Source organism: Mobula birostris, chromosome 5, assembly GCF_030028105.1.
Source record: "Mobula birostris isolate sMobBir1 chromosome 5, sMobBir1.hap1, whole genome shotgun sequence".
NCBI classification, from domain to species: Eukaryota; Metazoa; Chordata; class Chondrichthyes; order Myliobatiformes; family Myliobatidae; genus Mobula; species Mobula birostris.
The window spans coordinates 5,529,400-5,556,021 of record NC_092374.1 but is presented as its reverse complement, the minus strand read 5'-3'; the positions used below and the strand labels follow the sequence as shown (position 1 = coordinate 5,556,021).

The following is a 26,622-nucleotide window of genomic DNA, read 5'->3' as shown; positions in this document are numbered from 1 at the left end:
AGATGTCAGGGAATGCTCTGAATGAAACTGAAGTTATTCTCGTAAACCCCTCCGGTGTTTGTCCAGTGAGTCAGTCCACTCCGTTCTCCCACCATTGTCCTCTCCCTCCCTCTCCACCACTCCTACTCACTCAGATCTCTGCCCTCTTCCAGTTCACACTGACACCACCAAACAGTGTCAGGGACGACCACACACGCAGCTCACTTACTCTCTCGTTCTCTGTCTCTCTCCCTCCCTCACATTCCCTCTCTTTCTACCTTCCTCTCTCTCCCTCTATCCCCAAATTCTCTCCCTATTACATTCGCTTACACTCACTCTCTCACCTCTCTTCCCATCACCTTCTCTTTCTTTCTCACCTAAATCCCTCTCTCCCTCACTACTCCCTCTCCCCCCTCCCTCTCACCCCTTTCTATCTCCCCTTCTTTTCCCCCACTTCTTCTCCCTGTCCCCCTCTCTCTCCCGGCTCCATCCCTGTCTCCCTCCCCAATTCTCCATCTCTCTCTTTTTTCTATCTATCTCTCTCTGCCTCCCCCATCTGCCTCTCTCCAATCCCTCGCTTCTTCAGGGGTTTGTTCCCATAGTGATGAAAGGCTGGCATTAACAATCGGAATGAGGGATTATCAGTGGATTCTTGGCACCCAATTGCCCACCATTGAGAACACCTACCATAAACGCTGCCTGGGCAGGGCGAAAAGCATCATCAGGGATGCAAACATGAGGAATTCTGCAGATGCTGGAAATTCAAGCAACACACATCAAAGTTGCTGGTGAACGCAGCAGGCCAGGCAGCATCTCTAGGAAGAGGTCTGCACATGCATCTCACCGTAACCATGGACTTTTTACTCTCCTCCCATCCAGTAGGTGCTACAGGAGCCTCCACTCCCACACCAGCAGACACAGGAAGAGCTTCTTTCCTGAGGCTGTGACACTGCTGAACCTCTCATCACGGCGCTAAGCAGTATCGCATCCGTCTTGTACTGTCTCAGTACTTTTATATTTGTGCGCTGTAGCACTTTTTTTATTCACAGTTATTTTGTAAATAACACTATTCTTTGCAATTCTGATCAGATGCTAAATGCATTTCATTGGCTTTGTATCTGTACTCGGCACAATGACAATAAAGTCCAATCTAATCTAATCTAAATCTAATCAAAAGTTCTCTCTTTTTGTACTATATATCTATTTATTTCTTCTTATAATGTGCGGTAGTTTTTATACTCTGCTGTTGCAAAACAACAAATTTCACACCGTACGTCAGTGATAATAAACCTGATTCTGATATTTTATTCTGGATTTCTTTAATTTCTAGAAATTAGGTAAAGATAAAAATCATCTTTATTTGTGACACTTACAGTGAAATTCATTGTGCCAACGACCAACACAGTTCGAGGAAGTGCCGGGTTCAGTCTGAAACTGTTGCCACACTTCCATATCGTGCCCAAAACTTACTAACCCTAACCCATACTGTCTGTCTTTGGAATGCAAGAGGAAACCAGAGCACCCGGAGGAACTCCATGTGGTCACGGGAAGAACGTACAAACTCCTTACAGACAGCTGGCACAGTAAAGCATTAGGCTAACCGCTGTGTCCGCTTATTGCCAAATATCTGCTGGGCTTGGGCTTGAGCACAGAATCAGAGAGCTACAGAGCACCAAAGCAGGCCGTTTGGACGCTCACTCTGCCAGTCCCATTTACCTGCAACCCCCAAAACCTTCCTGATTATTGGTTACAACAGGATGCAGAGCTGGGCTGACAAGTGGCAGATGCAGTTCAACCCTGGAAAGTGTGAAGTGATTCACTTTGGAAGGTTGAACAAAGGCAGAATACAGGGTTAATGGCAGGATTTTTAGCAGTGAGGATGAACTGAGGGAACCTGGGTCCATGTCCACAGATCTGTCAAAATTGTTGTACAAGTTGAGAGGGCAGTTAAAAAGGTGCACGATGTATTGGCCTACATTAGTCGGGGATGGAGTTCAACAGCCACAAGATAATGTTGCAGCTCTATAAACTGCTGGTTGGAAGGATGTGGAAGCTATAGAGAGGTGTTTGCAGAGGAGATTTACCAGGATGCTGCCTGGATTAGAAAGCATGTCTTATGAGGATAGGTTGTGTGAGCTAGCGCTTTTCTCTTTTGAAAGGAGGATGAGCGGTATCTTGATAGAGGTGTGCAAGATGACGAGACACACTGATCGAGTGGACAACCAGAGACTTTTCCCCCAGGGTCCATATCTTTCCATCTTCCTCATATTCATGTGCATATCTAAACATCTCTTTAACGTTCCTAACGTATCTGCCTCTACCCCCACCCCGGGCAGTCCATTCCCAAACCTTGCCCTTCACACCTCCTCTGAAATTACCCCCTCAGCTTAAATGCACGTACTCTGGTTTTACATACTGGACCATCTGAAGCTGGATTGCAGGAACACATTGTGAGCTGACCAGAATCAACTCAGTGATAAACTTAACACATTGACAGGTCCTCAGAGTGTTTCTGTAGCGGAATTAGCAAGCCACAAGCAGCATACACCAGGGTCTCCCTGCGCAGCTCAGAGCAGAGCTTACAGACGGTAAGGCTGAAGCTTCGAACAGAACATCTCCGTCAGTGACGTACTGGAGCAGAGCATGCAAGAGAGGGAGGGCGGAGGTGGAGGGGTGGGGCGGAAGGAAGGGGCAGGGCAGAGAGCGGGAAGGGCTAGAGGGAAAAGGGGGAGAGAGGAAGGGGTAGAGGCTATGAGCACAGGAGAGAGTGTGAGAGGGAAAGTAAAAAAACACTACAGCACAGTACAGACCCTTCAGCCCACAATGTTGTGTTGGCCTTTTAACGTACTCTAAATTCAATCTAACCCGTCCCTCCCACATAGCCCTCCATTTTCCTATCATCCATGAGTTTCTTAAATGTCCCTAATGTATCTGCCTCTACCACCATCCCTGGCAGGGCGTTCCATGCACCCACCACTCTCTGTGTAAGAATAACATCCCCCCCATACTTTCCTCCAAAATCCTTAAAATTATGTCCCCTCCTATTAGCCATCTCCCCCCTGGAAAAAAAATTTGAGGGAGAGAGAGGAACAGAAACAGAAAGGGAGTTGGAGATTAAAAAAAGAGCAAGAGGAGGAACAAAATAATCAGATTATACTTCGTTAGCATTTCCTTAATAATCAGAATCAGCATCTCACCAAGGACAGATATTAGCTTGACAAGGCAGTTCCCCTTCTCTCGCGCGCTCTCTCTCTCACACACTCACGGCCTCTGCTCCCCTCTCTCATGGCAGCTACACTCCTCCTCCTTCTCTTCCTCTCTCCCCCATCCCTTTGCACGCGCACTCTCTCTCTCTCTCTGTGCCTCCTTCCCCCTGCCCCCCCTCTCTACCCCTACCCTCTCTCCCTCTGCCTCTTGTTTCCTGTTTTGAGCAGTTCTGTTAGATATCTGCCCACTTGTCACCGTTTCAGAGCCTGGGAGTTTTTTTTTACACTTTAACTTCCTCACCCTTGACATCAGCCAGCAGTCCCTGGTGCATTATCAGTGTGGGATTTGAGAGCGAGGGCCTCAGAAACTGAAAGGCAGCATCAGACATTTGGGGGGGGGGGGGGGAATAGGCAGAAACCATGACAGAGCCAGTGACTGACAGCAAGAGTCAGAGTGAGACTCCGACAGCAAGTGATGGAGATGCGTCTCAGAGAAGTGAGTGAGACAGGTGGAGTGAGACTGACTCAGACTACAAGAGTGAGTGGGAGAGCTTAAAGAACACCTCACCCCCGTAACAGAGACTGGGAGTGCGGGTAAGAGAAGGGAGGGAGTGTGAGACAGAGACAGATAGAGAGAGAGAGAGTGAGGTTATCCACTTTGGTGGTAAGAACAGGAAGGCAGATTATTATCTAAATGGAGTCAAGTTAGGAAAAGGGGAAGTACAACGAGATCTAGGTGTTCTTGTACATCAGTCACTGAAAGCAAGCATGCAAGTACAGCAGGCAGTGAAGAAAGTTAATGGCATGCTGGCCTTCATAACAAGGGAAATTGAGTATAAGAGCAAAGAGGTCCTTCTGCAGCTGTACAGGGCCCTGGTGTGACCACACCTGGAGTACTGTGTGCAGATTTGGTCTCCAAATTTGAGGAAGGACATTCTTGCTATTGAGGGAGTGCAGCGTAGGTTCACGAAGTTAATTCCCAGGATGGCGGGACTGTGATATGTTGAAAGATTGGAGCGACTGGGCTTGTATATACTGGAATTTAGAAGGCTGAGAGGGGATCTGATTGAAACTTATAAGATTATTAAGGGATTGGACACGCTGGAGGCAGGAAGCATGGTCCTGCTGATGGGTGAGTCCAGAGCCAGAGGCCACAGTTTAAGAATAAGGGGTAGGCCATTTAGAACGGAGTTGAGGAAAAACTTTTTCACCCAGAGAGTGGTGGATATGTGGAATGCTCTGCCTCAGAAGGCTGTGGAGGCCAAGTCTGTGGATGCTTTCAAGAAGGAGATGGATAGAGCTCTTAAAGATAGCGGAATCAAAGGTTATGGGGAGAAGGCAGGAACTGGATACTGATTGTGGATGATCAGCCATGATCACAGTGAATGGTGGTGCTGGCTCGAAGGGCTGAATGGCCTGCTCCTGCACCTATTGTCTATTGACAGAGAGAGAGTGTGTGGAGAGAGCTTACGCATGGGAGAGAGAGGGGGTGAGAAAGAGAGAGAAAGAGAGGTGCATGACACAGTTTAGCTGAGGTTTACACACTTTGCTGCAACTTGCAATGCTGTTGTGCAGACAAGGTGAGGGTTTCAGAGCAAAGGTGGGGGGCGGGCAGCTCTCGAAAACTGCAAATTGAGTACAGATACAAGATGCAATGCAATCCAAGGCTCAGCCCCCTCCCTACAGTCTTTCTCCTCCTCCTCTCAGACAACGGAGAGCCCAACGTCAAGGTCGAGAGACCTGATGCAGGAGAAAACACTCTGGGAGAAATGGTGGCCTGAGTGAGTGCTGTCAATCATCAGTTGTCTTAGCTTTTTCTCAATGAAAGAAAACTGAACACAACAGCACAGCACAAGCCCTTCGGCAGACAATGTTGTGTCGAACATTTCCCCTACTGTAAGATTAACCTAACTCTTCCTCCCACACAGCCCCGTCCATCTTACTTCCATCCATGTGCCTATCTACAATGTCTTTAATGTATCTGCCTCTACCACCACTCCTGGCAGCACGTTCCACACACCCACCACTCTCTGTGCAAAGGTACACACCGCTCTCTGTGCAAAGGTACACACCGCTCTCTGTGTACCTTTGACATCCCCCTATATTATCCTCCAACCATCTTAAAATTATGCCCCCACGTATTAGTCATTTCCACCCTCTGGCTGCCCACTCTACCCCTGCCTTTCATCATCTTGTACACCTCTATCAAGTCGCCTCTCATCCTCCTTAGCTCCAGATAAAAGCTCGAGCTCACTCAACCTTTCACAAGCAAGACCGATTGTTTTTTTTTGTTACCTGTACATTGAAACATTCAGTGGAACCTGTTGTTTGTGTCAAATCCCATCAGCGAGGATTGTGCTGGGCAGGCTTTCACGTTTCCTGCCAGCACTGCACGCCCGAAACATACTAACCCTAACCCATAACTGTTTGGAGTGTGTGAGGAAACGCACACGCAGTCACAGGAAGACATACGCACTCTTTAGAAACCGTGGCTGAGAGTGGTAATTGTACCCCGAGCGGTAATCGCTGCTGTTGTAATAGCGTCACGCTCACTGCTGTTCTGCCGTGCCATCCCACATGCCCTCGGACCCAGGAAACATCCTGATAAAAGGTTTGCCTTATCCATCTGCAGATTCATATTCTTGTACAGAGGTTCCCACGCCCCTCTGAACTGTCGGTTGCCCATCATTTAGAAAATCTGCCTTGCTTCTCAGGAGACTCTGCAGACGCTGGAGATCCAGGGTAATGCACACAAAATGCTGGAGGAACTCAACAGGCCAGGCAGCATCCATGCACGGGAATAAACGGTCGATGTTTCCGGCCGAGACCCTTCATCGGGATCATTTCCATAGATGCTGCCTGGGTTCCTCCAGCATTTTGTCCATTTCTAACTGGGTAACTTTACATTTTTTCCCATGGTTTTTCAGCTGTCATTACCTTGCCCCGAAGCCCCTCTGTACCCTTCCCACGGGGCACACTGACACCCAGCTTCAGAAACCCTTCAGACCTGGAGAGTATACTTGGTCCCTCGACAAAATCACTACATCTACTGGCTTTGCCTTTATCTATTCCTCTAGCTGCACCTCAATAAATCTTCTCATAGCTTTTAACAATTTTCTGTTTGCAGTTTTGAATCTCTTGGTTAAGACAGCAAGACCTCCTACCTACAGCAAAGATGTAAACAAGAAAGAGTGCAGAGGAAGTTTAGAAGGATGTTGCTGGGACTGGAGGAACTGAGTTAAAAGGAAAGATCGGAGAGGTTAGGACTTTATCCTTAGAACATACAAAATTGAGAGGAGATTTGATAGAGGTGCACACAGTTATGAGGTGTGTAGAGAGGGTAAATGCAAGTGGCTTTTCTCCCCAGAGGTTGGTTGGGATTCCAACTGGAGGTCATGGGTTAGGGGTGAAAGGTGAGAAGTTTAAAGGGAACATGAGGGGAAACTTCTTCACTCAGAGGGTTGTGAGTGTGTGGAATGAGCTGCTAACGCAAGTGGTGCATGCGAACTGGATTTCAACATTTAAGAGAGGTTTGGACAGGTACAAGAATGAGAAGGTATGGAGGGTTATGGTCCCGGTGCAGGTTGATGGGAGTAGGCAGTTTAAATGATTTCGGCATGGATTAGATGTTTCTGTGGTGCACTTCTCTGTGACTCTGTGACCATAAGACAGAGCAGCAGAATTAGGCCCATTTGGACCCATTGTTCCATCATCGCTGACTTACTTTCCCTCACGATCCCAGATGCCTGCCTTCTTCCCATAACTTTTGACACTCTGAGTAATAAAGAACCTGTCAACTTCCACTTTAAATATACCACAGCCCTCCAGTTTCAAATCCATAGCCCTCCACTGATCTGATCATCCATGTGCCTATCTGAGACTATCTTCAACGTCTCTAATGTACCTGCCTCTACCCTTACCACCAGCAACACGTTCCACGCAAGCTGCTTTCACAGCCCACCCTCCGCGGGGCAAACAGCTCACGGCCCCCACCCTCCTGTGTGTGGGGGGGGGTGACCGACTCACGGCCCCCCGCCCTCTGCAGGGCGACTGGCTCACACAGTAAATGGTGGTGGGATTGGCTCCAGTCTGGTCCATTTGCTGAGGAGCAGATGCCTTAGAGGCTTCTCCCCCTCCTCGGAGTGCCCTAGCTCTCCCTCGATCCCTGCCACTCCTGCTTCATGTCTTATACACAGCCACCATTTATATCAGAAACACACGGTGCAGAAACGGGCCCTTATGACTAATCCTATGCATGTTGACCATGCTAGACAAGTACAAACTCCTTACAGGCAGTGACGGGATTTGAACCTGCGTCACCTGTACTGTAAGGCATTGGGCTAACCACTACGCTTCTGTGCCTATAGTGGAGGAGTCTAGGGGCAGAAGCCACAGCCTCAGAACGGAAGGACGTCCTTTTAGAACAGAGGTGTGCTGGGACAAAGAAATCAGAGGTAAATCTATCAACATATACCACACAAAGACTGAGGCAGCAGATTACCAGCTTGTGCATTCAGGAAGGCACCACCTTTATCTCTGTCTCCTATCGGCCATCTGCACTCCACCAAGCGGAACACAGCACCGCGCCCTCTCTACCAGTGGCAGATAGTCCTCCTGGGGGTCAGAGCTCAGGAACTCCCCCCCCCCCCACCCCCCGCCATCTGAACAACTCGCCCCTGGTACCCCTTTCCCCTTCTCTCTGCTTCCTAAAGGGCGCCACGGTAGCATAGCGGTCTGCGTGACACTATTACAGCTTGGGGCGTCATAGAGGTCAGAGTTCAGAGTTCAGTCTGTAAGGAGCTGGTATGTTCCCCATGTGACCGCGTGCATTTCCTCCGAGTCCTCTGGTTTCGTCCCACGTTCAAAAGGTACTGGTTAGTAGGTTACTCGGTCATTGTCAATTGTCCTGTCAGTGGACTAGGGTAAAATAGGGACAGCACAGCCCATTGGACCACAAGGGCCTGTTCCACACTCTAACTCTAAATAAATAAATAAACACAACTAAACTCTTCATGTCACAAACCCTTATGCCTCCTCACACAGCTTGCGGAATGAGCATTGCATTGTCCACACCGTGTAATTGTCAGCACGTTAAAAGTCCTACGTGAATGCAGATATTTGCTGACCACATTACAGATATTTGGAGAAGCTGCCCTGCTAGGGTTGGCTCAGTTCCTGAGTCCTGACATCTCAGAAGATCTATCCTGGGACTAACATTTTGATGCAATCACAAAGGCAGCACACTCGTGTCTCCACTTTGTTAACAGTTCGAGGAGATTTGGTACGTCACCAAAAACTCTTATAAAATTTCTTCAGATTGTTGAGCGTGGTACCACTGACACCCCCCAGCCTGCACATGCAGGCACCTCCCAGTCTCCATCCAGCTAACAGGATTCACCTGCCACCCATTCCAGACATCACCGGCAGCCTATTTAAACCCAGCTCTCAGCCAAACTCCTCGTCCACTCATCGAACTGGTCAGCCTCAACCAGTTGCTCTGAGCAGTCACTCTCCCCGCCTAAAGTTTACTTTGTTGCTTGTTGTGTTTAGTATCCGTCCTCTCTTGTTTTGTGCCTCCTCATGGCTCGTTACTTTGCAGACTAGCATCAAAGTTATCGTTTTCCATTAAGTTGTCTCCGCTGCTCTGCTTTTTGGGTCCAGCTTCCCCCACATTTCCTGACACAGATGTTTGATGGAGAGCATTCTGACTGGCTGCCTCACTGCCAGGTCAGAAGGCTCCACTGCACAGGATCGGGAAAGGCTTCCGAGGGATGTAAACTCAGCCAGCTCCATCATGGACACCAGCCTCCTCGACATCGAGGACATCCAAAGTTCAAAGAAAATTTATCACAGTACATATATGTCACCATATACACCCGAGATTCATTTTCTTGCAGGCATACACAGTAAATCCAAAAAAACAGAATAGAATCAATCAAAGACCACACTATAAGACAGGGGAGCAGAATTAGGCCATTCAGTCCATCAAGTCTACTCTGCCATTCCATCATGGCTGATCCCGCATCCCACACAACCCCATACACCTGCCTCTCGCCAGATCCTTTGATGCCCTGACCAATCAGGAAACGATCAACTCCACCTTAAATAAACCCACGGACTTGGTCTCCATCGCAGTCTGTGGCAGAGCATTCCACAGATTCACTACTCTCTGCTCGGACAGACAACCAATGTGCAAAAGACAATAAACCGTGCAAATAGAAAAATAATGAATAAATAAACACGCAATAAAGATCGAGAACATGAGATGAAGAGTCCTTAAGAATGAGCCTGCAGGCTGCGGGATCATGAAGGGCCCCCTCCTCATCGCTGCCATCAGGGAGAAGACCTGCACTCAACAATTCAGGAACAGCTTCTCCCTCCCCGCCATTAGATTTCGGAATGGGCAATGAAAACCGCCTACTTATTCCGAGTTCTACCCGATTTCATTTGTAGGTTACAGTAAATTCATGGCTTTGCACTATACTGCCGACACAAAACAACAAATTTCACGCCACACAAGGCTGTGTAATGAGCCTGACTCGATAGTGGAGGTTGAGGGAAATGTCCTCCCCTCCCCCCCCCCCCCCCCCCCCCACCACCAAACCAGGGCTCCTGACATACCTTGCTGGTGAGGATGCAGAGTACCTACCTGGGGTTGGAGGGTGTAGCTTCTCCTGTGGTTTCCTGAACCGCTCCAGGTTCACGTTGGGGGGTCGGTTGGGTTTCTGAGGAGGAGGTCCCAGGGTCCACGGTGCTGGCAGGGTCTTCCGCTTGGGGACACCGGTATCCTTCTGTCCCTGCTCGTTCTCCTGGCTCTGCACCTTGTTTTGGAACTGGTTCTGTCGCTGCAGGAACTTACTGGGTCCACTGGGGGCCGAGGAGGCCCCCTCCGGCTTGGCCCTTGGAGGAAGGTTCCTCAGGGCCGAAGGCTTTAAGTTCTCACTCTTGGTCTCCTCGCCTCCGTGAACGGGACCCTTTGCCTGTTCACCCACCGGCTTCAGCGGCTGAAGGAGGAAGGGCCCGCCACTCCTCTCACTCCCACCGTCCTCCTTCCTGGCATTGTCGGCATTTTCCTTTGGAGGGCCCGAATGATCATTCCAAGGCTTCAGTCCGGTTGATTTGGGGAAGGCGGGTTTCACGGGCTTGCCTGGGCTCACACCTCCGGCCGGTGAGTTGAGTTTCAGGAACTGGTTTCTGGAGAAAGCAGTCCGGTTCTCACTTGGATTTCCGGCATTTGAGGGCTTGGCAAAGGCCGAAGGTTTGGGAAAGGTTGGCTGGGCCTCACTCTCCTTGTGTGTGCTCCCTGAGTCCGCTGTCGGCCTCAGTCCAAACTTCGCAAAAGGGGACTTCTCCTCCTGCTCCTCCTTCACAGCGTTGGAAGTGTTGAGGGAGGGTTTTGCCCCGACGTTGGGCTTTGGAAATGGAGGCTTGGTGTCCCTGGCCTCCTGCTGTGCTTTGACCGCAGATGGCTTGGGGAAGATGGGCTTGTCGGCGGCCTGGTTGGGCTTCTCGCTGAAAGAACCAGCGGTCCTGTTCAAGGGGAACCCGGAGGCTGAAGAACTTTCAAAGGCGGCTGCCTTACTGGCGACGGAAGACATGTTTCTCAGGATTGGAGCGTGGGCGGGGACTGTGAGCTTCTGGGAACCTCGGGCAGGCACCCTCTCTAGAGCCTTGTCATCGAACTTCGCCAACAGGGCCTTTACGCCCAATCTGCCATCCTAAGAAACCCCAAAACAAAAGGAGGAAGCTAATCGTTAGAGGCGGCACGGGGTAACTGTACGCTAGAGTTAAAAGAAGTTATCTTGGTAACAGCGAAGAGAAAGATCCCCCTGATTGGTCGATCAGAATTGTGTGATAGATGCAGCTTCCTGTCGTAGTTGCAAGAGGCATCGTGGCTGCCTTTTGTTGTGGTTGGGGCAAGCTTCTGCAAGATTGAACACACAGCAGCAAGCACTGTGCGCATTAACAAGACCTGTGCACCGTGGCCACAGGCCACAGGCCCCAGGCCCCAGGCAGGGGGCACTTCCTTCTGACTCATTGCTACTTGCTGGAGCCAGTGGAGGGAGAGTGGGGGTGAGGGTGTGGGGGGCAAGGGGCCTTAGCCCCCCTCCACATGAAACCACCACCAGCGTGGCTCTAGTAGTCTGCCTGACCCCCTGCCTGAACATAGAACAGTACGGCACAATATTGGCCACAGTGTTGTGCCAACCTTTTAATCTTCTCCAAGATCAATCCATCCCTTCCCTCTAACACAGTCTTCCATCTTTCTATCATCCATGTCCGTGTCTTAAAAGTCCCTAATGTATCTGCCCCCTACCGCCAACTCTGGCATGGCGTGCTACACGCCCACTGCTCTCTGTGTAAAACCTACCTCTGACATCTCCCCCTATACGTTCCTCCAATCACCTCAAAATTATGCCCCCTCATATTAGCCATTTCCATCCTGGGGAAAAGTCTCTGGGTGTCCACCATCTCTGTACCTCTGATCGTAGTTAAGGTGGGTGCCCCGGTAGCAGTTAGCACGGCACTATTCCAGCTCAGGGCATCGGAATTCAGAGTTCAATTCCTACACTCTCTGTAAGGAGTCTGTACACCCTCCCCATGGAATGTGTACGTTTTCTCCGGGTCCTCCCACAGTCCAAAGGCGTACTGCGTAGTAGCTTAAATCGTCATGGGAAATTGTCCCATGGTCGTGCAAGGGTTAAACCAGGGCTTGCTGGGCGGAACCGCTCAAAGGGCCTGTTTTGCTCTGCATGTTCATAAATAAATTGATAGATAGGTAGACAAATAAATAAACAAACTGCTTAATCAATCAGCTCTTACCCTCTGTCACTGAGGAGAAATGAGGAACTGAAGCCGCCACGCTGTCGGGCAGAGCGGAATTCCAGTGCAGTCCCTGACTGGATGGGTGTCAGTGAGACTGCACCTGGCACACAGAAGCAAGCCCTTCGGCCCACCACATCTACGCTGACCAGTAAGCAGCCCAAAAGACACAGGAGTAGAATGAGGCCACTCAGCCCATTGAGTCCTCTCCACCATTCCATCACGGCTGATTTACCATCCCTCTCAACCCCATTCTCCTGCCTTCTCCCCGTAACCTTTGACACCCTGACTAATCAAGAACCTGTCAACCTCCGCTTTAAACATATCCAACGACTTCACCACCCTTTGCCTGAAGAAATTCCTCCTTCATCTCTGTTCTACATGGAGGTTCCTCTATTCTGAGGCTGTGCCCTCTGGGTCTAGGCTCCCCGACCATAGGAAACATCCTCTCCACATCCACTCTATCGAGGTCTTTCAATATTGGATAGGTTTCAATGAGAACCCCCCTCATACTTCTGAATTCCAGTGAGTACTGAATTCCACAAATGCTGCTCATACGTTATCCTCTTCATTGGTGGAATCTTCCTCGAGACCCCCACCAACGTTGCACATCTTCTCTCAGATAAGGGGCCCAAAACTGCCCACACTCTAAGTGTGATCTGACCAATGCCTGATAAAGCCTCAGCATTACACCCTTGTTTTAATATTCTCGTCCTCTCAAAATGAATGCCAACATTGCCTCTGCCTTCCTCACCATCAATACCATTCACAGTTTACTGAGATAAACTTCGTTCTGCATGCTGCCCAGACAGATAGTGCAACGAGATAGTGTACAAGAGAAAGCAGTAACAGAGTGCAGGATAAAGTGTTACAGTCACTGAGAGAGTGCAGTGCAGGCCAGCAATAAGGTGCAAGATCGCAACAAGGTAGATTGTGAGGTCAAGATTCCATCTTATCAAACCGGGGATCATTCAATAATCGTATAAAAGCAGTTTTGAAGCTGTCCTCGAGCATGGTGGCATGGTGGTCTGTACTTTCAGACTTTGGCATCTTCTGCCCAATGGGAGAGGGGAGGAGAGAGAGTGTCCAGTGTTGGGGGGGGGGGTCTTTGATTATACTGGTTTCTGATGTGCTGAGCTGTGTCAGGGTTGAGGTGTAGACGAGTCCGTGGAGGGCAGGCTGGTTTCTGATGTGCTGAGCTGTGTCAGGGTGAGTGAGTGTTAGGTTCAGGAAGTACAGACAGAGTCCGTGGAGGGGAGGCTGGTTTCTGATGGGCTGACCTGTGTCAGGGTGAGCGTGTGTTAGGGTCAGGAAGTACAGACAGAGTCCGTGGAGGGGAGGCTGGTTTCTGATGGGCTGAGCTGTGTCAGGGTGAGAGTGTGTTAGGGTCAGGAAGTACAGACAGAGTCCGTGAAGGGGAGGCTGGTTTCTGATGTGCTGACCTGTGTCAGGGTGAGCGTGTGTTAGGGTCGAGGTGTAGACAGAGTCCGTGGAGGGGAAGCTGGTTTCTGATGTGCTGAGCTGTATCAGGGTGAGTGTGTGTCAGGCTTAACCCTTCTTTACCTTCCAGTCCCAAGTTCCACCTGGACCCACAGGGAGTGCAGAGAATTTCCACTTTAGAACCACACAAAAATCCTGGTGGTGTCTGTGATGTGGGACTGGACTGTATGCTGATGGATGGGATGTCGTACGGAGGCCCCAGTTCCTCTGAATTTCCCTTCAGAATCCATTTAAGCCCCTTACCTCTCACCTTACTCCCATGCTCTCTTATGTTCACAATCCCACCATGGAGTGCAACAGGTCAAATGTATTGTCATGTACACAGGTACGGTGAGATACTGGTACAGGGAAAAAGTTGCTTGCAGTAACATTACAGACATATTGGTACAGATGACACACAGAACAGAGATTTTACACAAATTGTACAGAAACTGTTATTACTGGATACTGATAGTGGACGATCAGCCATGATCACAGTGAATGGCGGTGCTGGCTCGAAGGGCCGAATGGCCCACTCCTGCACCTATTGTCTATTACTCCTCAACCATCAGGCTCTTGAGCCAGAGGGGATAACTTCACTTGCCCCATCACTGAACCGTTCCCACAACCTACAGATTCACTTTCAAGGATTCTTCATCTCATGTTCTCGATATTTATTGGTTAGTTAGTTAGTCAGTTAATTACAGAGGGATTAGAAGCGGAAAGAGTCAGCAGTCTCAAGTTTCTGGGTGTCATTATCTCTGAGGGTCTAACCTGGACCTAACATATCTATGCAGCTACAAAGAAGGCAAGACAGCGACTATATTTCCATCAGGAATTTGTCAAGGTTTGGTACGTCAACTAAAATACTTGCAAATTTCTACAGGTCTACTACCATGGAGAGCATTCTAACCGGCTGCAAAACTGTCTGGTATGGGGGCACTGCTCCGGATCGAAATAAGCCGCAGAAAGTTGTAAACTTAGTCAGCTCCATCAGGGGTACCTTCAAAAAGACGGTATCCATCATTACGGACCCCCATCGCCCAGGGCATGCCCTTTCCTCACTGTACCATCAGGTAACTTTGTCACATGGTGTGAGCAGAATTATCTGCAGCTTAATGTGAAAAAGACTAAGGAGCTGGTGGTAGACTTGAGGAGAGCTAAGGTACCGGTGACCCCTGTTTCCATCCAGGGGGTCAGTGTGGACATGGTGGAGGATTACAAATACCTGGGGATACGAATTGACAATAAACTGGACTGGTCAAAGAACACTGAGGCTGTCTACAAGAAGGGTCAGAACCGTCTCTAGTTCCTGAGGAGACTGAAGTCCTTTAACATCTGCCGGATGATGCTGAGGATGTTCTACGAGTCTGTGGTGGCCAGTGCTATCATGTTTGCTGTTGTGTGCTGGGGCAGCAGGCTGAGGGTAGCAGACACCAACAGAATCAACAAACTCATTCGTAAGGCCAGTGATGTTGTAGGGATGGAACTGGACTCTCTGACGGTGGTGTCTGAAAAGAGGATGCTGTCTAAGTTGCATGCCATCTTGGTCAATGTTTCCCATCCTCTACATAATGTACTGGGTGGGCACAGGAGTACATTCAGCCAGAGACTCATTCCACCGAGATGCAACACAGAGCGTCATAGGAAGTCATTCCTGCCTGTGGCCATCAAACTTTACAACTCCTCCCTTGGAGGGTCAGACACCCTGAGCCAATAGGCTGGTCCTAGACTTATTTCATAATTTACTGGCATAATTTACATATTACTATTTAACTATTTATGGTTCTGTTACTATTTAATTATTTATGGTGCAACTGTAGCGAAAACCAATTTCCCCAGGGATCAATAAAGTATGACTATGACTAGGTAGGAGATACAGAAGCCTGAAGGCACACACTCCGTGATTCAGGAACAGCTTCTTCCCCTCTGTCATCTGATTTCTGAATGGACTTTGAACCCATGAACACTACCTCACTACTATTTTAAAATTCTAGTTCTGCAATACTTATTTAACTATTTGATATAAATAAATAAATTTAATGTAATTCATGGCTTTTTTCTATGATTATGTATTGCATTATACTGCTGCCGCAAAGTTAACAAATTTCACAACATATGCCGGTGATAGTAACCCTGATTCTGATTCTTCCTTTTGTATCTGCACAGTTTGTTGTGCTTTGCACACTGGTCGCCTGCCTTACTGGTGCGGTCTTTCATTGATTCTATTATGGCTGTTGGACTTACTGTGTATATAACATAGAACATAGAATAGTACAGCACAGTACAGGCCCTTCGGCCCACAATGTTGTGCTGACCATCAAACCCTGCCTCCCATATAACCCCCCACCTTAAATTCCTCCATATACCTGTCTAATAGTCCCTTAAACTTCACTAGTGTATCTGCCTCCAGCACTGACTCAGGCAGTGTATTCCACGCACCAACCACTCTCTGAGTAAAAAACTTTCCTCTAATATCCCCCTTGAACTTCCCACTCCTTACCTTAAAGCCATGTCCTCTTGTATTGAGCAGTGGTGCCCTGGGGAAGAGGCGCTGGCTATCCACTCTATCTATTCCTCTTATTATCTTGTACACCTCTATCATGTCTCCTCTCATCCTCCTTCTCTCCAAAGAGTAAACCCTAACTCCCTTAATCTCTGATCATAATCCATACTCTCTAAACCAGGCAGCATCCTGGTAAATCTCCTCAGTATCCTTTCCAATGCTTCCACATCCTTCCTATAGTGAGGCGACCAGAACTGGACACAGTACTCCAAGTGTGGCCTAACCAGAGTTTTATAGAGCTGCATCATTACATCGCGACTCTTAAACTCTATCCCTCAACTTATGAAAGCTAACACCCCATAAGCTTTCTTAACTACCCTATCTACCTGTGAGGCAACTTTCAGGGATCTGTGGACATGTACCCCCAGATCCCTCTGCTCCTCCACACTACCAAGTATCCTGCCATTTACTTTGTACTCTGCCTTGGAGTTTGTCCTTCCAAAATGTACCACCTCACACTTCTCCGGGTTGAACTCCATCTGCCACTTCTCAGCCCACCTCTGCATCCTATCAATGTCTCTCTGCAATCTTCAACAATCCTCTACACTATCTACAACACCACCAACCTTTGTGTCGTTTGCAAACTTGCCAACCCACCCTTCTCCCCCACATCCAGGTTGTTAATAAAAATCACGAAAAGTAGAGGTCCCAGAGCAGATCCTTGTGGGACACCACTAGTCACAATCCTCCAATCTGAATGTACTCCCTCCACCACCACCCTCTGCTTTCTGCAGGCAAGCTAGTTCTGAATCCACGTGGCCGAACTTCCCTGGATCCCATGCCTTCTGACTATGCCTTACTAAAATCCATATAGATCACATCCACTGCACTACCATCATCTATATGCCTGATCACTTCCTCAAAGAACTCTATCAGGCTTGTTAGACACAATCTGCCCTTCACAAAGCCATGCTGACTGTCCCTGATCAGACCATGATTCTCTAAATACCCAGAGATCCTATCTCTAAGAATCTTTTCCAACAGCTTTCCTACCACAGACGTAAGGCTCACTGGTCTGTAATTACCCAGACTATCCCTACTACCTTTTTTGAACAAGGGAACAACATTCGCCTCCCTGCAATCCTCTGGTACCATTCCCGTGGACAACGAGACATAAAGATCCTAGCCAGAGGTTCAGCAATCTCTTCCCTCACCTCATGGAGCAGCCTGGGGAATATTTCGTCAGGCCCCGGGGACTTATCCGTCCTAATGTATTTTAACAACTCCAACACCTCCTTTCCCTTAATATCAACATGCTCCAGAACATCAACCTCACTCATACTGTCCTCACCATCATCAAGTTCCCTCTCATTGGTAAATATCGAAGAGAAGTATTCATTGAGGACCTCGCTCACTTCCACAGCCTCCAGGCACATCTTCCCATCTTTATCTCTAATCAGTCCTATCTTCACTCCTGTCATCCTTTTGTTCTTCACATAATTGAAGAATGCCTTGGGGTTTTCCTTTACCCTACTTGCCAAGGCCTTCTCATGCCCCCTTTTTGCTCTTCTCAGCCCCTTCTTAAGCTCCTTTCTTGCTTCCCTATATTCTTTAATAGACCCATCTGATCCTTGCTTCCTAAGCCTCATGTATGCTGCCTTCTTCCACCTGACTAGATTTTCCACCTCACTTGTCACCCATGGTTCCTTCACCCTACCATTCTTTATCTTCCTCACCGGGACCAATTTATCCCTAACATCCTGCAAGAGATCTCTAAACATTGAAGATCAGAGTGGTCGGCTTTGTGCGGAACCAAAGGAAATGGGTGAGATCTTAAATAGGTTTTTTGCGTCTGTATTTACTAAGGAAGCTGGCATGAAATCTATGGAATTGAGGGAATCAAGTAGTGGGACCATGGAAACTGTACAGATTGAAAAGGAGGAGGTGCTTGCTGTCTTGAGGAAAATTAAAGTGGATAAATCCCCGGGACCTGACAGGGTGTTCCCTCGGACCTTGAAGGAGACTAGTGTTGAAATTGCGGGGGCCTTGGCAGAAGTATTTAAAATGTCGCTGTCTACGGGTGAAGTGCCAGAGGATTGGAGAGTGGCTCATGTTGTTCCGTTGCTTAAAAAAGGATCGAAAAGTAATCCGGGAAATTATAGGCCGGTGAGTTTAACGTCAGTAGTAGTTAAGTTATTGGAGGGAGTACTAAGAGACAGGATCTACAAACATTTGGATAGACAGGGGCTTATTAGGGAGAGTCAACATGGCTTTGTGCCTGGTAGGTCATGTTTGACCAATCTGTTGGAGTTTTTCGAGGAGGTTACCAGGAAAGTGGATGAAGGGAAGGCAGTGGATATTGTCTACATGGACTTCAGTAAGGCCTTTGACAAGGTCCCGCATGGGAGGTTAGTTCAGAAAATTCAGTCGCTAGGTATACATGGAGAGGTGGTAAATTGGATTAGACATTGGCTCAATGGAAGAAGCCAGAGAGTGGTGGTAGAGAATTGCTTCTCTGAATGGAGGCCTGTGACCAGCGGTGTGCCACAGGGATCAGTGCTGGGTCCATTGTTATTTATCATCTATATCAATGATCTGGATGATAATGTGGTAAATTGGATCAGCAAATTTGCTGATGATACAAAGATTGGAGGTGTAGTAGACAGTGAGGAAGGTTTTCAGAGCCTGCAGAGGGACTTGGACCAGCTGGAAAAATGGGCTGAAAAATGGCAGATGGAGTTTAATACTGACAAGTGTGAGGTATTGCACGTTGGAAGGACAAACCAACGTAGAACATACAGGGTTAATGGTAAGGCACTGAGGAGTGCAGTGGAACAGAGGGATCTGGGAACACAGATACAAAATTCCCTAAAAGTGTCGTCACAGGTAGATAGGGTTGTAAAGAGGGCTTTTGGTACATTGGCCTTTATTAATCAAAGTATTGAGTATAAGAGCTGGAATGTTATGATGAGGTTGTATAAGGCATTGGTGAGGCCGAATCTGGAGTATTGTGTTCAGTTTTGGTCACCAAATTACAGGAAGGATATAAATAAGGTTGAAAGAGTGCAGAGAAGGTTTACAAGGATGTTGCTGGGACTTGAGAAACTCAGTTACAGAGAAAGGTTGAATAGGTTAGGACTTTATTCCCTGGAGCGTAGAAGAATGAGGGGCGATTTGATAGAGGTATATAAAATTATGATGGGTATAGATAGAGTGAATGCAAGCAGGCTTTTTCCACTGAGGCAAGGGGATAAAAAAACCAGAGGACATGGGTTAAGGGTGAGGGGGGAAAAGTTTAAAGGGAACATTAGGGGGGGCTTCTTCACACAGAGAGTGGTGGGAGTATGGAATGAGCTGCCAGACGAGGTGGTAAATGCGGGTTCTTTTTTAACACTTAAGAACAAATTGGACAGATATATGGATGGGAGGTGTATGGAGGGATATGGTCCGTGTGCAGGTCAGTGGGACTAGGCAGAAAATGGTTCGGCACAGCCAAGAAGGGCCAAAGGGCCTGTTTCTGTGCTGTAGTTTCTATGGTTCTATGGTTCTATTGACCACATGTCCATAGTACATTTCCCTGCAAAAACATCATACCAATTCACACCCACAAGTTCTAGCCTTATAGCCTCATAATTTGCCCTTCCCGAATTAAAAATTTTCCGGTGCTCTCTGATTCTATCCTTTTCCATGATAATGTTAAAGGCCAGGGAGTGGTGGTCACTGTCCCCCAGATGCTCACCCACTGAGAGATCTATGACCGACCCAGTTCATTACCTAGTACTAGATCTAGTATGACATTCCCCCTAGTTGGCCTGTCCACATACTGTGACAGGAATCTGTCCTGGACACTCTTAACAAACTTTGCCCCATCTAAACCCTTGGAACTAATCAGGTGCCAATCAATATTAGGGAAGTTAAGGTCACCCATGATAACAACCCTGTTATTTTTGCACCTTTCCAAAATCTGCCTCCCAATCTGCTCCTCGGTATCTCTGCTGCTACCAGGAGGCCTATAGAATACCCCCAATAGAGTAACTGCTCCCTTCCTGTTCCTGACTTCCACTCATACTGACTCAAAAGAGGATCCTGCCACATTACTCACCCTTTCTGTAGCTGTAATAGTATCTCTGACCAGTAATGCCACCCCTCCTCCCCTTCCCCCACCCCCCATCCCTTTTAAAGCACTGAAATCCAGGAATATTGAGAATCCATTCCTGCCCTGGTGCCAACCAAGTCTCTGTAATGGCCACTACATCATAATTCCACGTATGTATCCAAGCTCTCAGTTCATCACCTTTGTTCCTGATGCTTCTTGCATTGAGGTACACACACTTCAGTCCTTCTACCTTACTACCTTTACACCCTTTATTCTGCTTTTCTTTCCTCAAAGCCTCTCTATATGTTAGATCTGGCCATGCATTTCTTTCACTGCTCTATTACTCCATGCACTTCTTTCACTGCTCTATTACTCCGGGTCCCATCCCCCTTGCAAATTAGTTTAAACCCTCCCGAACTATGCTAGCAAACCTACCTGCAAGGATATTGCTCCCCCTTGAGTTCAGGTGCAACCCATCCAATCTGTACAGGTCCCACCTTCCCCAGAAGAGATCCCAATGATCCAAAAATTAAAACCCTGCTCCCTGCACCAACTCCTCAGCCATGCATTCAACTGCCATCTCCTCCAATTCTTACCATCACTATCATGTTGCACTGGCAGCAATCCTGAGAACGCCACCCTTGAGGTCCTGTTCTTCAACCTTCTGCCTAGTTCCCGAAACTCACACTTCAGGACCTCATCCCTCTTCCTGCCTATGTCATTGGTACCAACATGTATCACGACGTCTGGTTTCTTTCCTTCTCGTACCAGGATGTCGTGCACCCGGTCAGAGACATCCTGGACCCTGGCACCCGGGAGGCAACAAACCATGCGGGTGTCCTTCTCACGTCGACAAAATCTCCTGTCTGCTCCCCTGACTATAGGGTCTCCAATGCCAGAAAGAAAATGAATCTCAGGGTTGTATATGGTGACATATATGTACTTTGATAATAAATTTACTTTGAAGTTTTTGAGCTGATCATAATTGGTATGTTGGCCTTCATTAGTCAGGAGATTGAGTTCAAGAGCCACAAGATAATGTTGCAAATCTATTCAACCCTGGTGAGACCACATCTGGAGTCCATAAGACTTTGGAACAGAATTAGGCCATTGGTCTATCAAGTCCTTTCCACCATTCCATCATGGCTGATTTAAGTTCAAAGTAAAATTCATTATCAGAGTATATCATGTCACCACCTACAATCCTGAGATTATTTTTCTGCAGGCATACTTAGCAAATCCATAGAACAGTAACTGTAAACAGGATCAATCAACAACAAACTGTGCAATTGCAGATAAAAATAAATAGCAATAAATCATGAGCCTGAAATAAGATAAAAGAATCCTTAAATGAGTGTAGTTATCCCCTTTTGTTCAAGACCCTGATGGTTGAGGGATAGTAACTGTTCTTGAATCTGACTTATTCTCCTTCTCAACCGCATTGTCTTGCCTTCTCCCCATAACTTTTGACGCCGATTAATCAAGAACCTTTCAACCTTCACCTTAAATATACCCGATGCATCACCCATCTGAATTCCACAGATTCACCACCCTTTGGCTAATAAGTATTGTGTTCAGTTCCGGTCACCCCACTGTAGGACGGATGTGAACGCTTTGGAGAAGGTGCAGAGGAGGGTGACCAGGATGCTGCCTGGATTAGCGCACTTGTCTAATGAGGATAGGTTGAGTGAGCTCGGGCTTTTCTCTTTGGAGTGAAGGAGGATGAGAGGTGACTTGATAGAGGTGTACAAGAGGCATAGATCAAGTGGACAGCCAAAGACTTCTTCCCAGGGCAAAAGCGGCTAATATGAGACATATAATTTTAAGGTGACTGGAGGAAACTATAGGGGTGATGTTAGATGCAAGTGCTTTTAAAAAAAAATACAGAGCATGGTGGGTGCATGGAATGCATTTACAGGGGTGGTGTCAGAGGCAGATACATCAGACCAGGGTCTTCCAACCTGGCTTCCACAGACCCCTCGGCTATTGGGGATTCATGGCATAAAAGGGTTGGGAACACTTGCTTTAGAGGGACTTTAAGAAACTCTTAAGTAGGTATATGGATGACGGGAAAATGGAGGGTTATGTGGGAGAGAAGGGTTAGATTGATCTCAGAGTAGGTTGAAAGGCTGGAGAGCCTGTACTGTGCTGTACTACTCTGTTGTGCAAGGCAGCAAAGAGAAATAAGTGTGCAAAACAATCCATTCATGAGAAAGCATCCACGATTGTGCAAGAGGTCACTAGCTGCACACAGGGAGAGTTTTATTGCCCTGATCAGCATTTAAACCTCCACCCACAAAACACTGGAATTCAGCAGGTCAGGCAGCATCTATGGAGATGAATGTCGATGGCCTGCTCTTTTGCTATGATGAAGCAACTGTCAGAATGGAGGAGCAACACCTCATATTCTGTCTGGGTAGCCTCCAAGCTGATGCATGAAATTCAATTTCTCCCTCCTGTAATATTTTTTCCCTCTCTTCATTTCCCTACTCTGGCCTCTTACCTCTTCTCACCTGCTTATCACCTCCCCCTGGTGCCCCTCCTCCTTCCCTTTCTCCAATGGTCCACTCTCCCCTCATATCAGATTCCTTCTTCTCCAACCCATTACCTTTCCTACCCACCTGGCTTCATCTATCATCTTCTAGCTATCTTCCTCCTCCTCCCCCGCCCCCCCCCCATCTTCTTATTCTGGCCTCCTTGCTCTTCCTTTCCAGTCCTAATGAAGGGTCTCAGCCCGAGTCGTAGAGTCAAAGAAAAACACAGCCCAGAAACAGGCCCTTTGGCCCATCTAGTCCATGCTGAATCATTTAAACTGCCCACTCCCATCGACCTGCACTGGGACCGTACCCCTACCTCCCATGTCCCTGATCCAAACTTCTCTTAAACATTGAAATCAAACTCGCATGCACCACTTGTGCTGGCAGCTTGTTCCACAATCTCATGACCCCCTTATGTTCCCCTTAAACTTTTCACCTTTCACCCTTAACCCATGATCTCTGGTTGTAGTTCCACTCAACCTCTATAAAAAAAAAGCCTGCTTGTAATTTACCCTCTCTATACCCCTCATAAGTTTATATATCTCTATCAAATCTCCTCTCAATCTTCTCCATTCCAAGGAATAAAGTCCTAACCTATTCAAACTCTCCTTATAACTCAGGTCCTCCAGACCCAGTAACATCCTTGGAAATTTTCTCTTTACTCTTTCAACCTCATTTATATCTTTCCTGTAGGTAGGTGACCAAAACTGCACACAATACTCCAGATCAGGCCTCACCAACGTCTTATACAACTTCAACATAACATCCCATCTCCTGTACTCAATACATTACATTTTTGAATGCCAATGTGCCGAAAGCTGTCTTTATGATGCTATCTACATGACACCACTTTGAATGAATTATGAACCTGTTTTTCTAGATCCCTTTGTGCTATCACACCCTCAGCACCCTACCATTCACTCACTGTGAAAGACCACCCTTGGTTGGTCCAATTGAAGAGCAAAACCTCGCACTTCTCTGCATTAAATTCCATCTGACATTTTTCAGCCCATTTTTCCAGCTGATATAGATCCGTCTGCAAGCCCAGATCGCCTTCCTCGCTGTCCACTACAATCCCAACCCTGGGGCCATCTGCAAATATGCTGATCCATTTAGCCACACCATGATCCAAATCGTTGATATAGATGACAACCAACAACAGACCCAGCATTGATCCCTTTGGCACACCACTAGTCACAGGCCTCCAGTCAGAGAGGCAACCCTCTACTACCACTCTCTGGTTTCTTCCATGAAGCCAATGTCTAATCCAATTTACCACCTCATCCTGAATGCTGAGTGAATGAAGCTCCTTGACCAGCCTGCCATGTGGATCCTTGTCAAATGCCTTACAAAAGTCCACGTAGACAACACTTACTGCCTTGTCTTCATCCACTTTCCTGATAACTCCCTCGAAAAACTCTAAGGTCAATTAGACATGACCTATCACGCACAAAGCAATGCTGACTATCCTTAATCAATGCATGTTTATCCAAATACTCATACACCAGTCCCTTAGAATACCTTCCAGTAACTTTCCCACTATTGATTTCAGACTCACCGGCCTATAATTTCCTGGTTTAATTTTAGAGTCTTTCTTAAACAGCGGAACAACATTGGCTATCCTCTAATCTTCTGGTACCTCATCTGTCACTAATGTTGATTTAAGTATCTCTGCTACAGCCCTGGCAATTTCTGCATTTGCTGAGGGAACACTTTGTCCGGCCCTGGGGATTTATCCACCCTGATTTGCCTCAGGACAGCAAACACCTCCTCCTCTGTAATCTCTACAGGGTCCATGAAGTCGATGCCACTTTGCGTCACTTCTACAGACTCTGTGTCCGTCTCCTGAGTAAATACAGATGCAAAAGATCTCCCACATCTCTTTTGGCTCCACACGATTACCATTCTGATGCTCCAGAGAACCAATTTTGTCCCTTGTAATCCTTTTGCTCTTAACATAGCTGTAGAATCCAGACATCCCACCCTGCAAAAACTCATTTCAGGGAGGTAGCACCATCAATTTGCGGGTGACTTCCGGGACAGGTGGGATGTCTGCAATAGAGCAGCTCCTTAGCAGCCAGCAGCTAGTTTAAATAACATTAGCTATGCTAATGAACGAATGACACCTGTTAAACTCACCTCAACATGTCTTTTACAGTCTTAACCCACCACGGACAATAGAAAAGTCACTGTTGCAAACAGTGCAGCAAGCAACACTGTCATTATTTTGACCCCTATTAGGCAGTGTACACTTTAGTGTAGTCTGCAGTGACGTACGTTTTATATATTCTTTTTTTGAAACACTCTGCCATGGCGGTGCAGGATACTAAACTGAACTGATGGAGAGACAGAGGTCGACTGTAAAGCCCGCCCACAGAGAAAACTGATTGGTCTCTTTTTATGCTAAGCAGACCTATCAGGATGCTCGCTCCCACTCCCCCTCTCATTGTATATAATTTGAGGGTGTCAGGGAGCTGCTATTAATATGCGGGAGACTCCCGGAACTTCCGGGAGAGGTGGGATGTCTGAGAATCCCTTAGGATTCTCCTTCACCTTGTCTCTTAGGGCAGCCTGATTCCTTCCTTTCGCCCCTCCTGATTTCTTTCTTGTGTTCTCTTGCATTTCCTATACTCCACAAGCACCTCACCTGTTCCTGCCTGCCTATGCTTGCTAAGTACCTCCTTTTTTCTCTTGACCAGGGCCTCAATATCTCTTGAAAACCAAGGATCCTCACACTTGTTATCTTTACCTTGTATTCACACAGGCACGTACAAGCTTTATACTCTCAAAATTTCCCTTTTGAAGGCCTCCCACTTACCAAGAACACCTTTACCGGAAAACAGCCTGTCCCTTTCGACACTTGCCAGATCATTTCTGATACCATCAAAATTGGTCTTCCTCCAATTTAGAATCTCAACCCATGGACCAGACCCATCTTTTGCATATTTATTTTGAAACTAGTGGTATTGTGGTCACCGGATTCAAAGTGTTTCCTTGCATAAACTTGTCTCACCTGCCCTGTCTCATTCCATAATAGCAGATCAGGTATCACGCACTCGCTCGTTGGGACTTTGCACTGATGAAGGAAACTTTCCTGAACATACTTGACAGACTCTGTCATCCGGGCCTTTTACAGTCTGGGATTCCCCATCAATATGCAGAAAGTTAATTATCACCTACTATACGAACCTTGTTTCTTGCAACAGTCTGCAATCTCTCTGCAAATTTGTTCCTCTAGGTCCCTAGGACTGCTGGGTGATCTACTGAGGGAGTGCAGCGTAGGTTCACAAGGTTAATTCCCGGGATGGCGGGACTGTCATATGTCGAAAGATTGGAGTAACTGGGCTTGTATACTCTGGAATTTAGAAGGCTGAGAGGGGATCTTATTGAAACATATAAGATTATTAAGGGATCGGACATGCTGCAGGCAGGAAGCATGTTCCCGCTGATGGGTGAGTCCAGAACCAGAGGCCACAGTTTAAGAATAAGGGGTAGGCCATTTAGAACGGAGTTGAGGAAAAACTTTTTCACCCAGAGAGTTGTGGATCTGTGGAATACTCTGCCTCAGAAGGCAGTGGAGGCCAATTCTCTGGATGCTTTCAAGAAACAGTTAGATAGAGCTCTTAAAGATAGTGGAGTCAAGGGATATGGGGAGAAGGCAGGAAAGGGGTACTGATTGTAGATGATCAGCCATGATCACAGTGAATGGCGGTGCTGGCTAGAAGGACCGAATGACCCACTTCTCCACCTATTGTCTATTGTCTGTAACATAGTCCCATTAACATGGTCAAATCTTTCTTATTTCTCAGTTCCACCCAAAATGCCTCACTAGACAATTTCTCTAGACTGTCTTGACAGACACTGCCGTGATACTTTCCCTAACCGGTAACACCAGCCCTCCTCCTTTAATCACTCCCACTTCGTCGCGTCTAAAAGAATGGGACCCCAGGATATTGAGCTGCCAGTCCTGCCCCCCGCCCCCACAACCAAGTCTCA

The 26,622-nt window shown here is 47.5% G+C and overlaps 1 protein-coding gene across 1 annotated transcript in view; it reads right to left on the bottom strand.

Annotated features, from left to right (window-relative positions):
* LOC140197472 (FYN-binding protein 1-like) overlaps positions 1-26,622 on the bottom strand; it is a 235,315-nt gene that overhangs the window by 138,216 nt on the left and 70,477 nt on the right. Inside the window, exon 2 of the mRNA XM_072257432.1 lies at positions 9,835-10,903. Coding sequence (XP_072113533.1) covers positions 9,835-10,903 — 1,069 coding nt within the window. The remainder of the gene's footprint in view (positions 1-9,834; positions 10,904-26,622) is intronic.